Source organism: Channa argus, chromosome 13 (assembly GCF_033026475.1).
Source record: "Channa argus isolate prfri chromosome 13, Channa argus male v1.0, whole genome shotgun sequence".
NCBI classification, from domain to species: Eukaryota; Metazoa; Chordata; class Actinopteri; order Anabantiformes; family Channidae; genus Channa; species Channa argus.
The window spans coordinates 14,491,717-14,508,015 of NC_090209.1; the positions used below are offsets into that span (position 1 = coordinate 14,491,717).

At 39.2% G+C, this 16,299-nt stretch overlaps 1 protein-coding gene across 4 annotated transcripts in view; it reads right to left on the reverse strand.

The window, feature by feature from the left end:
* Positions 1–16,299, reverse strand: part of dip2ba (disco-interacting protein 2 homolog Ba) — a 33,207-nt gene that overhangs the window by 13,411 nt on the left and 3,497 nt on the right. For 2 of the 4 annotated variants that reach the window (XM_067526757.1, XM_067526756.1), the window contains exons 2-14: positions 6,136–6,165; positions 5,241–5,312; positions 4,294–4,449; positions 4,025–4,150; positions 3,550–3,786; positions 3,333–3,461; positions 2,420–2,539; positions 1,964–2,161; positions 1,560–1,651; positions 1,368–1,478; positions 822–945; positions 456–565; positions 41–143 (exon numbers count right to left, since the gene is read on the reverse strand). In XM_067526757.1, coding sequence (XP_067382858.1) covers positions 41–143; positions 456–565; positions 822–945; positions 1,368–1,478; positions 1,560–1,651; positions 1,964–2,161; positions 2,420–2,539; positions 3,333–3,461; positions 3,550–3,786; positions 4,025–4,150; positions 4,294–4,449; positions 5,241–5,312; positions 6,136–6,165 — 1,608 coding nt within the window. The remainder of the gene's footprint in view (positions 1–40; positions 144–455; positions 566–821; positions 946–1,367; positions 1,479–1,559; positions 1,652–1,963; positions 2,162–2,419; positions 2,540–3,332; positions 3,462–3,549; positions 3,787–4,024; positions 4,151–4,293; positions 4,450–5,240; positions 5,313–6,135; positions 6,166–16,299) is intronic. The other 2 variants (XM_067526760.1, XM_067526759.1) reach the window with 1 other exon arrangement.

A 16,299-nucleotide genomic window follows, 5' to 3' on the forward strand; every position in this document is an offset into this window, starting at 1 on the left:
GCTCAGTATGTATAATTTACATAAAGTACACAGCTCTGACCTTCACAGTAGTTACAGGCCTGGGTCAGGGCTTGACAGTGGGTCAACATAGAGATCTTTGATACAGCAACTCCCATCACGGTTCCCTCCTTGCTTGCTTTGTACTTTAGTAGGAAAGTTGGACACACAAACATTTTTCATTAATCAAGTTAAATTAGAACATAAGCAACGCAGAGTTGTGCAGTAAATGTATATCAAATGTTAAATTAATTTTAATATAGGATGTTTCAAAGTTTTACGACAGACATAGCGACAGCCAAATTTTAAAATAAGTCAGAGAAGTCAGGACTGAGGTTTCAGATGATTCATGAAGTTGAAATAGGATGTAAATAGTTTTCTGTAATGCAAAAAAACTAAAATAATAAGCAAAATATAAATACCACAACTCCATAAATATTTAATGTTTTGAAGAGTACCTCTATATAAGCTGTGTCCGTGTTGGCGGTGGGGATGTGAGGCTGCCAGTCTTTGGATGGTTTGGTCAGGTACTTTGTGTCTGTCACTACCCATTTCATCCTTGGCCATCCTGGGGAAGCATGATCACAACACAACAAGGACTGGGTTACACTGATATGGAGCTGCGATAAATTGACAGTGTTCACTTAAAAACCTCCAAGGTCCAAGGGCAAAGGGGAATGCTAACAAAACAGAATTATTACAAAGCCATCCACCCTCAGTGAGGTTCATGCAATTATACAGTGTTTCTTTTATCTTTTATCTATCTGTTTCGCAAATGCAATGCGACAGAGACAGCTCCTGCTGAGCCAAAAGCATTGGCTGACCTTTGAACTGGATGATCTCTCCATTTGGTGTCTTAGGGAGCCCTTTGAGGCACACCTCACTGGTCAATGCCAGACTGACACCACAGCTGCCCAACAGGAAGCCAATTTGCTGGCTGCCTGCATCCTACAGAAAGACAAGAATCAAGAGACTGGTGAAACACATAGAGAAGCTAGTATGTAAAACTGTGACAATTTAAAGGCGTGCATGCATTCCAGTTGTCATAAATTTGGCCATATGATGAATTAATGTCTTAGAGTCAAGTGAGCGATGAAGCATTATATACTGTACAACATATACTCAGGGATGATTAGGATAACAAAACAAGGCATTAAATAGCTCAGTGCCTTTATAAAATGGCCACTCATTCACAATAAGCCATTTGTCAGTTATGATACCTGAGAGTACTAAAAGTGTAGTAGCCAGTGTAGCAAGTAACAACATCTAGGCATAAATTTCAGAGCTGAGAGAAGTATTAAGTGTTTGCTTCCATTATTCTCATCTTTTCATTGTTCTCTGCTATTACAACACGACAGTCACATATTTACCTGTTGTGACAGTGGGACCTCAATGGGTACAGGGATGACCTCAGCCAACAAACAGCCATAGAAAGCCACCCAGAACATGCCAGGGTCACTGTTGGGATACACCAGCGCCACCTATTAAACAGAAAAACTTATTTTCCATCTCATGTTTCTTTTGAAACCTAATTCTGAGAGCAACATATCTCAGACTCTAACCCGGTCTCCAGGTTGTAGGACAGGCTCAGTCTTGGTTCCCAGTTTGTTCAGTAGGGTATAGGCCAGCTTCAGACTGCGACTCCATAGTTTGCCTGAAAAAGTGAACAAAGATTTTAAATTGTCCTATTTGTTATTGACCATGAATTAATGTAATAGCCAATCAAATATTAACTTCACAACGGACTGTATCACAACACTTGAGATAATGTTGGTTAATCTGCTCAGACCAACAAATATTTAATTCACCTCATTCTGTAAACAAGAAATATCTTTCACATACAGTATACAGGGGATGAAAGAAATTACTTGAACAAGGGAGCACCTGCTTTTGGGCTTTATAAACTGAGATGTATATTTACGACATGTCGACATTACACATCTTTCCAAGTCAAGATTGTGCTCACCATATGTTAGTGTGTAGAGGGGTTTGCCAGTGATATCCAGAGCAGTGAGAGCAGGGCTCTTGGCTTGGGTGGCCCCCCAGCGGGCAAGGGCAGCTTGCAGGGCAGGAGGCCAGTTGCTGACCACGCCTAGGGGCTCCCCCTTAACTGGGATAATTTGGCGTCCTTCAGGCTTTGGGGTGTTAGGGTCTGGCTGGGGAACTGGATATCAAAAAAGGCAAAGACAAATTAGAAAAACCTAAGAATATGTTTGTAACCCTGAATTATTACTTCGATCAACACAAATTATATGTCACAGGAATGTGGGTAACATCCAGCAAAATTGAGTGACAATAAAAATGTGGGTGGACAATGACTGCACCATCCCTGGCTACTGCAAATGGTAGATATGTAAGATCGATTACTTTCTGTTCAACTTCTATCAATTATACATACATGTATGCACAACACATATCTCACCTTCTACAATTTCTTCAGAGTCATCCAAGAAGAATTCGCTGAGTGGTGGTCTTTTGGGTCGTTTGAGTGTGTTCAACAGCTGCTGGATCTTGGTGGACACCCTACTATTGACAGGCACGCCTGGACAAACACCAAGAAGAGCCATTGCTCCAAATATATGCAAACAAACAATCCAAATAGATACACACACACCCACACATGCAATTTTATTCTAACAAAAATACTTTATGACACATTCTCACACAAGCAGAACTCTACGCACAAGCAGTCAGGATCATAATCATAAGCAGGAAGGATTTGAAACGGTAATTTGTACTTCAAGAGACATAGATTGGACTGGATTGGAAAATCAGACAGGAGGTTCTCTACGTGTAATACTATGACATGAGACAAACAAAGAAAGATAGAAAGACACCAAGCTGGAAAGCAAACTCATTTGGGCTTCTTCAGCATACCTCCCCTTCCCAGGTTTTAATTTATATTACCTTTTCTTTTTCCTTTTTTTAAATGAAAGGCAAGACAGGGACAGGATTAATGGACCCAAAAGAAAGAACACAAAATATCTGTCATTAGCAGCATTCACCACACAGTGAAATGAGGATGAGGTTGAAGACAATTCTAGATGAACATGAGTAAATTGCTCATTGATGTGAACATGATTCAATCAGCTTTGTCACCACAAGGCTGTGAGTCAGACAGTAAGAGCAAACAGAAAACTGAAAATTAGAACATGCCACTGTTTTAACCTCAGAATCTGAAGAAAGAACCAGATGTCAATAATCAAGTTTAATTTTCAGAAACAGAAAATGACTAGATTTTTCTTCCCACATTTAAACGCTATTGTATATTTCTATATATTTACACTACCGACAGACATTTATAGACATCCTGGCTTGTGTGAGTGTGGGTGTACCATCAGCAGTATCCAGCATGCTGGAGCGACTCTGTCCACGGCTCATGCCCCTGACTGCCGGAGGCAGGTCCACCCTGGTCCCTCTCTCCTGGGGGGTGGAGGAGGTCACATCCGGGGGGATACTGTTTTCTGGACAAGAACAGAGAAGGGGGATCATGAAGGAGCAAAACAGCTAACCATTACTTATTAATATCACTTTGTTATACATGAAGTTTACCTATGCGTGTGTGGGCCAGTACATCTGCCAAAAGAGAAACAGCAGGCTGAAGCTGGGGTTGTGGCTGAGTCTTGGGCTCTCCATGGGAAAGGGTGGAGGAAGCAGATGAGGATGTGGAGGAGCTTTGGACAGACCGGTTTATCCAGTAATCAGGGCTCTGTAGGGTTTGGGCTAACACTGCACTGAAAGCTGCCTTTCTACGCAGTGAGCCCTCATCCTCTGATGCAGAAGATGTGTCTGACAGAAAAAGGAAGAACCATCCATAAATGGAGTGGGGGGAGAGGGTTAACTGTTCATCCTTATATGAGAGACTTCTGATATTGCCTAGCAGGTGGGATACTCTATTGTTCCATAGGACTTCAGCAGTGTAAAAACTTAATGTACTGAGAGATGAAGCCAGATTTTTTGAATTAACAGCAAGTCCATAATGCATACACTACCAAATTATCTACTAAGTGTGAGAACTTTAATTTACCTGGAGGTGTGCAGTTATCTATGGGAGACTGGACAAAAGCTGAGCGTCTCTTTGTTGGCATGGGAAGCGCCATCTTCTCTTCTTTGTGTTTGGCCAGTGCTGCCTGCACAGCTTCTGTGTGGATATCTACCAAAAAATAAAAAAAATAAGTAGGTTGAGACAAACATGAAAAAACTGATTTAAAAGTAGGCTGACAGGATAATTTCATAAATACTGGACAGATTGTCAATTTGTAATCTACAGTGTAGGTGTTTAAGAGGGTGTTCTACCTGATCGGTAGCGCTCATCCCTGGCCCCTCCACTGCGATGTCCACGGTGGTGTCTGGAGGCTGAAGAGGTGGAGGGGCCGGGGGCCTCGGGACTGGGGCTAGGGTCAGCACTGTGGCCTGGTGAAAGTTGTACATCTGATGGTGACAGATCCACATCTACACAACAAAAGCAGTTATGTGCAAAGTCAAAATCAGACATATGGCACTAACAACAATGGGATTTAAATATTAAATGTGAAAATTATCCTAATAAGATTTGGATTATTCAGTCCTCCAGAAAACATACATCATGCTCAAGCCAAAACAAGTCAAGTTTGAACTAGCAGGAAAGAAAGTTCAGTATTTAAGCCAATGCTAATGTAATGCAAGTTTTCCTAAGGAAATACCACACCCTCATGTAAGGCAGCTGACTGAGAAAAACAGATCTGCTTACCAACGAGGACAGAGGTAACTACTTCATAGTACTACAGGGAAACTCTGTTACTTCCCTACTGCATGACTGCTTGTAAATCAATACTATTTTAAGAAAACACTCAAACTCTGATGTGTTCCGTGGTTTTGTTATTTTGGGGATTTGGTACACTGGTGCTATTACTAAAGAAGTTTATCAATTTTACTGTGGGTTTAATTTGTATGTGCAGTTCCCATTTTAGCCACCAGAGAGCCACAGAAAGCCAGCTATTCTAGTTGCCAACTTTGAAAGAAGTTGATAGTAACCCCTTAAAACAATACAGAGATGTTTTGTTTATCAATGCAGTTCTCCCAGCATATGAGGATAAACCATCAGATCAGATGTGACTTCCAGCTCACTCAAAGTTCTTCTGATGCAATTACTTAACTTCCCACATCTCAAAGTGAATGTTTACAGAGGTGAAAATACCGTAAGAATTACAGAAAGACGAGTTAAAAAGGAAATTAGGAAAAGTACATTGCAGAGCCCATCTTACTTGGCAAATGGGGGATGTAAGAGGTCAACAGTTTGGCTCTTTTCTTTTCATAGCCCTTCTGCGTGATGTCACCTAGGAGAGAGGACAGCGACACCACATTGTTACATTAGTCATAATTAGCATACAAACACCAACTAACTAAACACACATATAAACCAGATTAGGAGCACACAACGTTCCCTGACATACAAACAAACAGCCTCTGCTTCAGCTAATAACATTTGCAGAGGTTAAGTCATAATGATAATAATAATAATAATAATAATAATATCAATCCTCTTTGTTCTCTCTAAATAGATGTACTGAACTCTGCATGTTAACGGCTGAGTCTATTTACAACAAGACAAGGAGATAATGCCACTATTTGGCCTTACGTTAGCCCCAGTGAACAAACATGGTGAGTGCTTGGCTATGAAACCCAAATATGATTACAACTAGCAGAGAACAATGGCTAAAGTGAAGACGGTCAGGAACATTTGGACATTAAGCAGAGCAAAAAGAAAGCCATGTGAGCCGTGTTCACATGGGACTCAACCATTTATCTCCTTTACCTCCCCCTCTTTTTCCCGCTGTACAACCAGCACCACCCCTTACTCATGTGGCCTTCAACTGTCAAGAGTCCCACCACTAACAAAGTGTGTTGACTATGTCCAATAAACTGGGACCCCAATACACACAGCGTGGTTTGTGCAGCACCCATGCATGAGAGACATACCCAAACCAATGTACACACACACTCCCCTTTAACACACAAACAAACCCACTGCTACAATGTCCTCATGCTCCCAGTTATTCCCCTTCTTCTCTGTCCAGTGATAACATTGTATGCTATGTCAAGTGCAACGTGCCAGTGGGCTGCTTAGCCTCAATAACCTAACACATCTTCCACACTTACTGTGTGACAACAAGGAAATCCTTGTCCAACCTATTGAAAGGAGGAGAAAAGGGAGAAAATCAAAGATAAGAGAGAGTAAGTGTAAAAGGGAAGGGTAGTTATGGGGGGGATAAGGTGACACTGGGCAGGGAGTTCCATGTCCCCAGACAGGACCAACTTAGATGCTGTGTGTTGTGTATCAAGGCATTCTTTCACACTGGTCACTGATGTGCAGTGTTTGCCCAAATAAACAGACAGAAAATAATTTACCCTTGGGATTGAATATGTAGATTAGGAGTAGGAGCTGCCAGACTTTATATGTGATACTTGCCGAGCAGAAAACTCTTGAGGTTTCACAACACTGAAATCATGAGAAACGGGAAGAAAGAGAGAGCACGGGCAATGTAGAACATCCCCAGAGAATGAGTAAGTGGAGTAAAGTCCGACAGTTTATAGAGTGAGAAAGAGTGTGTGATTGACTACTGAGTGCTTTGTCATTCTCTGTATAAAAAAAGTTCAAATGGAGGGGCCAGCATTCAACTTGAGTTCATGCCTGAATGCACACACAGGCCAGAAATCTTCCCGTAATAAAAATCCAACAACAAATGAGTATTTTAATGTTTTCTTTTCTTTGTTTCTCGTCCTCTCAGGCACGCTTCAAGCTTGTCTATGTAGAGGAAAACACTCACAGACAGATATGCAAGCACAGCAATCACTAGCAAACGAATCTGGAGCGTCATTGTTGTTAAAGACTGGGTTCTGTCAAGCCCAGTCCAAGTGGTGTCGGGAGGGAGGAAGAGGGGATAGAAAGATGGCTTGAGGAAGGTCATTAACACAGACAGAGGAAGGTCTGTATTGGTGTGGGGCAAAACAGCCGCGGACTGGCACGACTACACTGGCTCTGTGGCTGGCAGTGGGCAGAGAGACACTGAGGGGCTTTGGGTTGAAAGACTGACTGTGACAGCTGTTTCAAAACACTGGAAAAGCTGTATGTTTAAGAGCAGGAATGTGGCGCTTTGAGTGCAAAACAGTACAGTAACTGTGTGTATATCTATAATACGAGGTCAGGTGACAGGATATGAGCATTACCCCACCCTGTGTGTACACTGCCAAAATCATCTCCCTGTTTCTGTCTAGAGAAAGGGGAATTTGCTGATTGGAGAACACCAAACTCGAAGAGAGGGCCAACTGGCCAGCAAAGCTAGTTCATTGGCCAAAAACTCCCTTGAGGTGCAGGAAGCAAATGTATCTGTGTGTATGCACAGCTGGGGCAGGTTAAAGGGTGCTTGGATACACATGGCAATGAACGCTGACTAGGCAAGTAGAAGAGTGGCATTACAGGCCTGTTCTGTCAAATCACGACCATGCGTGTTTTTGTCCTGACACATGCTGGTTCTCCTTAACATAACGTGATAGAGCTGGGGTGTTTATAAAAATGTATGCGTATAAACCTTTGATTCCTTAATCCAGTGATAAAGGGCATCTGATTTCTAAAGGACAATACCATAGCCACAACAATCCTTTCTCCTATCATCCAGTTTTTTTTTTTAAGTTTGGCTTTATAAAGATGGCTGCATAAACAAGGAAACCAATATGGTTGGGTATAGGATGTTTAGTGTTGTTAAAAAAAAAAAAAAAACAGAGAGTTATACAAATAAATTACTATTTTGCAGTGTTTGTTGAGTGTGGTAAGTGAAATCACCAACAAACAATATGTGTAGTAGTAGTAGATTTCTACCTACATAAATCAAGGACAAAGACCCTCCATCTACAGTCCAGTAAGTCACTACCTACAGATTATAGCCTACAGTAAAGTAAACAAAGAAAAATGCAAAGCCATATTACTGTATTAATTTTGTTACTTGGGTCTATATTTGACGCTCTCAATCAAACCTAAAGAGGAACACTTATACCACATTTATGGTGAAAAAATCATGAGTATGAATAGTGGTATGAAAACAGCACACAAAGTGGGCTAGGAAGGAAAGCCTGAGGTTATGGTTGTGTGGTGGGAAATTACAATGACATAAACTGAAACAAATACTAACTGCAAACACAAAAAACCTCAAGCAAGACTCCAGGTCATTCACTGATTGGTGAAATTAACGTTGGAGTAGGAAAAAGTCATGAAAGGATTTTGGGTTTGTGCTAATAATCTGAAGAGGCAGATTAATAAAAGCGGCCACTATCAGCAAACAACACTTCCATGCAAATCAAACATTTACATAAAACTTCAACATTGGAGTAACATGCTGCCACCTTTTATAATGTGACGTTCCTTCTTCTCAAGTAAAATTATCATCCTCCAACCTCAGTCCCCATACACATACACACACTCACACGTGAAGGGGCAATCAAATAAAAGCGGGTGAAAACATTAAAGAGCAGAAGTACAAGATCTGGATTGTGTGTTTATATGAGCTGGTAAGGGGCTGCTGAATGGTTTATTACAACATTACAATCATGTATGAACAAGCTATACCCCTTTTTGTGAACTCAAGCCAGTGAGTCAGTTCTTACATTTTTAAGTATGTGACAACAGCCCTGATAGTTTGTGTCATTTAAAGTTAGGGCTGCTAATACAGAACACATCCTTGTGCAGACCTGATATACACATGTATTTAACCCCCCAACTGAGACAGTTCTATAATTACTGTGAGCAGATTAGCCCGGGAGGAAGTGACACTACTGTTTGAAGCACCCACATTTTCCTTGCCTTACAGTATCGGTTCCTGCTTCTGCAGGCACACAGGCCCCTGCATGTCATAGGTTATTTACAAACACGATTATACACGAACACACCAACTAGTAATGATAACTTAACAGATTAAATTGGTAACAGTAAATGAATAAATCTCATTCACATTCTGGCCTCTATAATAATCTGTAATCCGAGATTACACCTAACCTGCAGATTACACCTCTCCATCTGGATATTAGTGTGGATTTGTTACAAAGGATAGATGACAGAAATCTCTGAACTGTGATTGGCATCCAATCCTGTAATGTAGAACTACCTTCTAACCCTATGTAGTCATGCTTAGGCTTCTAGCCAGAGTCATTCATGGTTTAAAAGCTGTCTTTGTTTATGAGTGGTTTATAGTGACAATCGCTGTGACACTCGTGATGCTAACATAAAACATTGTTATAACTACATCTAACGAGACACAAGAAGGCTACTCTCCCATAGGGTCTTGGTGAACAGATAACAGTGAAAAGACACAGGGCTCAACCACAAAACAAAATACTCTCATGAAACCACTATAGTACGAACATATAAGTACAGAGGATGAGATGAGAGCAACTAATGTCACCCACAGAATCTTATTTATAGATACTCTGAGCAGAAACACAAAAACAACGAGCAGACTGTGTTGAAAACATGGCTTAACAGCACTTGGAAGGAAGTGCAAATGACTGAGTCTGACACCGAGGCCATTTCATAGCACTTGGTTGTTAAAGGCTTATTACCATAGTCCAAGCTTAAAAATGGAAACAGAAATAAAAAAAACACTTAAATTCCTATTTTCATAGTTTGTATTCTCAAGACTGATTTCTTTTTCTTTTTTCTCTTTTTTGTTTCTGTGAACTAAATCAGAAATAGACTATAAATCAAATAACTGACAAAAATAAATGAATTTAAAATACTTTAATATTATTTTAATAATTTTCAAGAAAATTTAAACATGTAAACAGAGTGTGAGGTTTTCCAATGTTTCTTGGTCTCATTTGATAGTAAAATATATATCTTGGGTTTTAAGATCTCGGCCAAATGCTGCAATTTCATCATTTTCTCAACATTGAAATACCACATGACAATCTGATGGTTAAAGATAATCATCAGAAAACCAGATGGTCTTGGTTATGTTGTCCACGTTTTATAAACCTTGTTTGATTAAATGTTATCTTCAAATGGTGGTTTTCCAGGGTACTTTCTAGTTCATCCTTATTTTTTTTTTACCTAAAACCTGTAAAACATTTATGTATGCAATGTATCTTTTACATCTTTTTAGCATAATATAGAAAAAGATGATGGGAAACGCCAGTCAGTTTAAGATTGGTTGGTATTAGAGCTTGACCATTAAAGAAAACAGAATAAGGACACATATAGTAAGACAGATTGAAAATCTCAGATGTAAGTTTGCAGGTGTTTCATTTTCATTGTATCAGCAGCTGTGCAGCTATTAAATATCACAAGCTATCATTTCTTTCTCAGGGGGTATTTTGGTCATGTCTGGGAAATGATTCAAACATTTGTAAAAAGGCCTCCCACCTCCAAGACCAATTTTTTACCCTCCGAAAGCAGGCCTACAATTCCTGTTGGACACACTGACTCCATGAGGGGGTTTTAAGGCAGACAGAGAGGATGAGGTGATCTTTGGATGGCTGAACAAATCTGCCAGCGAGCTGAGAAAAAGGCTGGGGGAGTGTAATTTCTCTTGACAATATCTTTATTGGAAACAGAGGTCTGGTGCTCAAAGGGTGGATCTAGCATCTCTAGACAGTTAAGTGCCCTGTGAAATTATGTCTGAGTAGTGCTGGGGTAAACATTATGAATTATCATTTATCACTGTAATCATCTAAGGGTTTTTTTGTCACTCCTCCTCAACAAGACCCTTTAACAGGTTAATAAATCCCAACTTTTTTCTTTAAGCTCTTTAGTTAAAATCTGGCAGTTTGAAAAAAATGACACCTGAATTTAAGTGCATTATGTAAACCAACCTAAAATAAACAGGGTCTAATGCAAGAGCACTCATTAAAAAAAATTTAAAATAGGGGCAAGTATTAGAAATATAAATTAGTATAACACAGTACAGTTCATTAACACTGCAAAACAAAGTTGTATCCACACTTATCTAAAACATTTTTAACAAAACTGAACATATTTACCTTCAAAATAGAGGGATTTATTGCAGGAACAGTGCACTAGACTAATTTAGCTTAAATTTACTTAATGGAATAGCAACTCGGAGTATATAATAAATAACACAGGATATTTTTAGACTTTGCCATTTGATATTGAGGTATACAACCATAAAAGTATAGTAATTCAACTATAGTAGCAGTCACAGGATACAGTAGTAATTCAATCACACAGAACAAATAATGAGATATCTTTATAATTACATTAGAAAATATATTAAAATTTTAAGAATAAGGAATCTAACAAAGGGGAATGAAGTCAGAATACAGCTTTGCACTGAATAGGTCTACTTTTTACAGTAAGGACCAGATAATGTATGTTTTTGGCAGTGTCAGCCCAAACCTATTTACCACTACCATCCATAATATATATGTTTATGAGGTACATAAACAATTTCTTCATCACTATCTTACGATGTGAAATATACTGATGTCTGATAATTGCCTTTTGGTTTTGTGTTACAAAATAAGAAGTAGGATGTAATACATTGTATAACTATCATTATTTATCATTTCTACTTTGGTTTAGTTAGATAATTCATATTACAGCTTCTCTAATTTATTTTGTAAAGCTTAAGAATTTAAAAGAGCAGAGTCTAAAAGAGTTTAAAAGAGTCTTAGATCTGCATATTAGCACAGATAGTTTCAAATGAACAAAGTTTTAAGTACTGTAACTTAAAAGTGTTATTGGAAAAACAGCAGCTAGAGAACAGGAGCCTAGACACAAAAAGACAGATGCATAAGCAGCAGCAGCTAACAGTGCATAGAGTATTTATAAATACATACAAGATTTACAATCACAATATCTACAATGCACCTAAACTGACACAACTACATATATGCTTCAACCTGGTCTGAGTGACAGTTCAGACCTTCTCACTGCTTGCTCCACGTCATTATTTATGTTTAGGTACCACTTAAGTTTTCCTAGGAGGGGTCATAATACTATTGTTAAAAATTATTCACAGAATAACCCAACCACTGTGACCCATTTTAACACTAGGTCCTCTAGCTCATTTATTGTAAGTAGGTCAGTAGGTTGATTTTGACTTAATTGAGCACACTGGAAAGAAAAGAGGAGCGGAGACGTATTTAGAATAAGGCATCTTGGGCAGCATACCACATGACAGACAGCATTGCTGGGTACTCAGAGTTCACTGAGTAGTGACAGAGAAATGTCAAGTTTCAAGGCAGTGGTGTTGACGTAAAGAGATATAGGAGTCAGTGTGAAACACATCTGACCTGAGGTTCACCAAGCTCTGTACAACCCCTTAAGTGTTATGTCTGCTTCCTTATCTTTCAGTTACAACAAGCAAATCATTTGGTCAGTGAGTTTGAGCTTAGAAATATCCTCTCATGTTGCATCTACAGCTAGAAGAAACATATACAATTGATGTTACTTGACTATTCATTGCTATTGGATGAAGTGTTCAAAGAAGACACCAATGTAGAAAGATAGATTTTAGCCAGGTAGCTGACTGGTTAAGTCAATATTACTTTGAGAAACACTTAAATCCAAAGTGTTGAGGCTAGAGTTGACATTAAAACCATACTGCCCATGTTTTATTCACTCAGTACATCTCATGGTCCTGACCTCACACATCTTACAGCTGATAAGCAGCTTGTCATCAGGAATTTATTACTGCTCTAAAAATGATGTTCAACAATGTGAAACACTAGACAAATATGAAGAAAAGGAATGCACAGTGGTGAAACACACAATGTATAAACACATGTCAGCAAAAGCATTTTTACTTCACATGGGAGCGAAACATCACAAGGGAAAAGCATTGAGACCATGTTAGCAACAAGCTTATCTCTACAGCACAGGCAGGTAGGGTATGCAGTGAGTGTGACCTCATAGAAACTATTAATGTATTGTATAAAAAAGTGAAATACAAAACCTAAACATTGAGTTTGCTGTCATGTTGGGCTACTGCTATTTAATTTTTTAAATATCCATTTAAAATAAATGGGAAAATTCATATTACAGTATCCTTGAGACAAACTGAATTCTCAAATTGTTTAAAAAAAAAAACAAAAACAAAAAAAACAAAAACATCATAACACCAGTCTGGAATTCTACTGAATAACACATCTGGCAACCACTTAATTTTCCAGCTTGTGGCAATATCACCCTTAGGCGTGTTAAGGTGTATATGGGAACCGGTGTGCATGTGTCTCAAGTCTCAAGAGAAAGTTTCGCTGGATAAGCTTGGGAAAGAAGTTTAACTCAATACAATCCCAGCCAAATAACATCCAGACAGCAAAACAATCACCAGTGTGTAATCACTGTCTGGGGGAGCATGTAACACAACAAAAACCTAGAGAGTGTGAGAAATACTGTAAGTTGATGCATTGTCACTACTTGCTCCACATACCCATTCCATCCCATTCAGTGGTAACATTATACAATCTTGTCCGAAACTAAACTAGACACCAATTGTGACTAGACAACCAATTTTAGCTCATTCTCCAGGAAATGACTAAGGCTAGCATGACCAGACCTGTAGCTATGAAGTGTCAGTATTAACCTAATGCTTCCGTTGAAGGTAATAAACATCCAACATGTGGACTTGCACCTGGCTTGAACCTAGTGTTAGTCGCAGTTATCTGAAGCCACACCTAATCCTTGTGTTCTCATGGCCTTTGTTTTACCTCTTTCTCTTGGGAGTTGAGTTAAAGGGGTCCATGACTGCAAGCCAAGCAATAGCACAATGTGTACAGAGGGGCCAAGACAGGTTTCCTGAGGGCTTCTACTTACTGGGAATTTTTGGTAAACCTTTGGCTCCACACTAAACTTAGGAAGAGAACTACTGAAATACCAGGCACATGTCCAGAAGGGAAAATAACAATACAAATAAAAAAATTAGCCAATGAGTGACTGACAGAGAAAACTTTTGACCTTTTGGAAACTTTTATTGTACATATACAGCAGGACTGCTTTACCCGAGCTCTGGTTTCCCACCAGCCTTCCTGTGACGCAGGCCTGGGCTTTCATATATAGAGACTGACCAGCTGCTGAGAAATTAGCCCGTGTTCTCCACACCCTCTTTAAAGACTGTAATGATCAGCTGTGGCTGATCAACAGAAGAGACAGAGAAAATGAGAGAGACAATTTACACACAGTCGACAATGTGGTCATAATGCTATGGTCACTGCAAACATGAATACCCTAAAATCATTTTTCATTCATTCATTTTTTAATTGCATATCACGAGGAAGCCCTTTTTAAATGCAAGGTTAATCATTTTTAATTATTCAAATAAGAAACAATGTCCTAAAAGATACAAATATCAGCATTGAGGGTCTGTCTCAAGAAAGGATGAAACAATGCATAGAAAATGTACAGATAATCCTTTTAACCAATGAGCCAACTAACTAGCAAAAAGAAATAAACACTTGCCTTCCATGGATGTGTACTAAAATGATTACATTTACTCAGCAATAATGTTAATGTTTAAAAATATCTAAAACAATTGGTATGATGCTTTAGCAATTAGCACACCTATACCAACCTTCTGCACAGGTCAGGGCAGTTCCCAACCGGCCATCATATTTCATACACAACCCATGGGCACAATAGTGACCCAAATGTAGCAGCCACCCAGCCAGATGGTTGGATGTGGAGCTGCTACTGGCTGCTACTAACCAGGAAGATTAGCCTCAGTGAGAAAGAAAGACACATAAATAGGACTGACTCCTTGGGACTTTGAGAGGTTGGCCTCCACTGCAATAATGGTGGGGCTTTTGTGTCAAAGAGATGCTTGTTTTCTCCTCCTCGGGCATGAAAGCGAATTTGTCTTAGCAGCCAGGTCTATTTATATTCACAAGAGCATTCTTCAGCATTAGCAGTCACATGGTCTGCCAGGCAGTGGATATAGACTAGCAATAGATTAGAGGGGCTCTGCATTGGCTCCCACATTTGATAATACCAAAGACAAACTTCATTTCTGTTTTGCAACAAATAATTTCATTATTTAACCTATGAGGCATAAATCACAGTGTGTATTGTCAGGTGTGAATCAGCTTCTGCTCAGTAAATGACGGCTGCAGGCCACAAAAGCACTGAGTAGGAAGGTAGCGCAATGCCACACCAGAGAGGCACTTCATTGTCCAGATGAGATTACAGGTTGCTCAAATGGTGAATGAAGATAGGTGTTGTGGAGACTGGGGGAAAGGGTCTATTTCACATAATTTCCATTCATATTTTTCTTATGAATCACACTTTGCATCACGCTGATACCGTCAGTCAACAGCTCAGTGAGACAGGAGGCTAAAACTGGTTCTTTCACCTTGTGGTGGCTGAATGTGCCCTGGAGAAGAAGACACGCCTAACTGCAATGACTCATGGCTCTGCAACAGGACAGGAGATAGGCTTGCCTTGACTCTAAACATTTCCAATTTCTAAAGACTGTTAGTTCAGCTTGAGACACATTAATAGACTCATCATATCACATCAATGAGTGAATGTTAATGTTATGTGAAATTGTGAAAAGATGAGTGTATGCTTGCACACACAGGCACTGTCATCTCAGACTTTCACAGCAAAGTAACACCCGAGTCCTGGGACTGGACAGGCACTATTTTAATATAATTACTCTATACTATACATCATCTACCAGTATGTCACGTCAATTGTGACATAACAACTATAATGTGTTTAACATAATTTTGTCTGTATTCAATATTCTAAGCAAATTACAGCACAAAATGACTGAAAAAAGATTTTTGGTTTTTATACCAAAATGCATAGCAGTGGAAGATGGTTAACACCCATTAGAATATTTTATGTTACACTGCATACATTTCCCTTTACTATAAAATAATCAGCTTCAGACTACTCTTACTAATACAGTAATTGTGTGTTATTGTCCAGGATTACCAGACATAACAAGTGAGCTTGTTCAACAAGTTAAACAACTTCTACTTTTAAAAGTGAGTTTCCCACATCAGAAATCTGCAAGTCTTAAGTGCTGATGAGTGGGATGTCAATATATCTCCTGGAAATAACTCAAAGGAGTCCAGTTAGCTTTTTTCCCCTCTGTTCATGCCTTCTACATAGGGAGCATAAATAAGTCATGCTCACTAACCACACACATCAACACACCTACCCAAACCCACACCTCTCTGTTAGGGTGTCATGGTATTTAATAGAAGCATGTGAATAAATCACTCTACTATAGGCCTAAAGGAGAAAAGGGGACTCCATCAGTCATTAAATATTCACAGAAACAATATTATGTACACACACATTTGCTT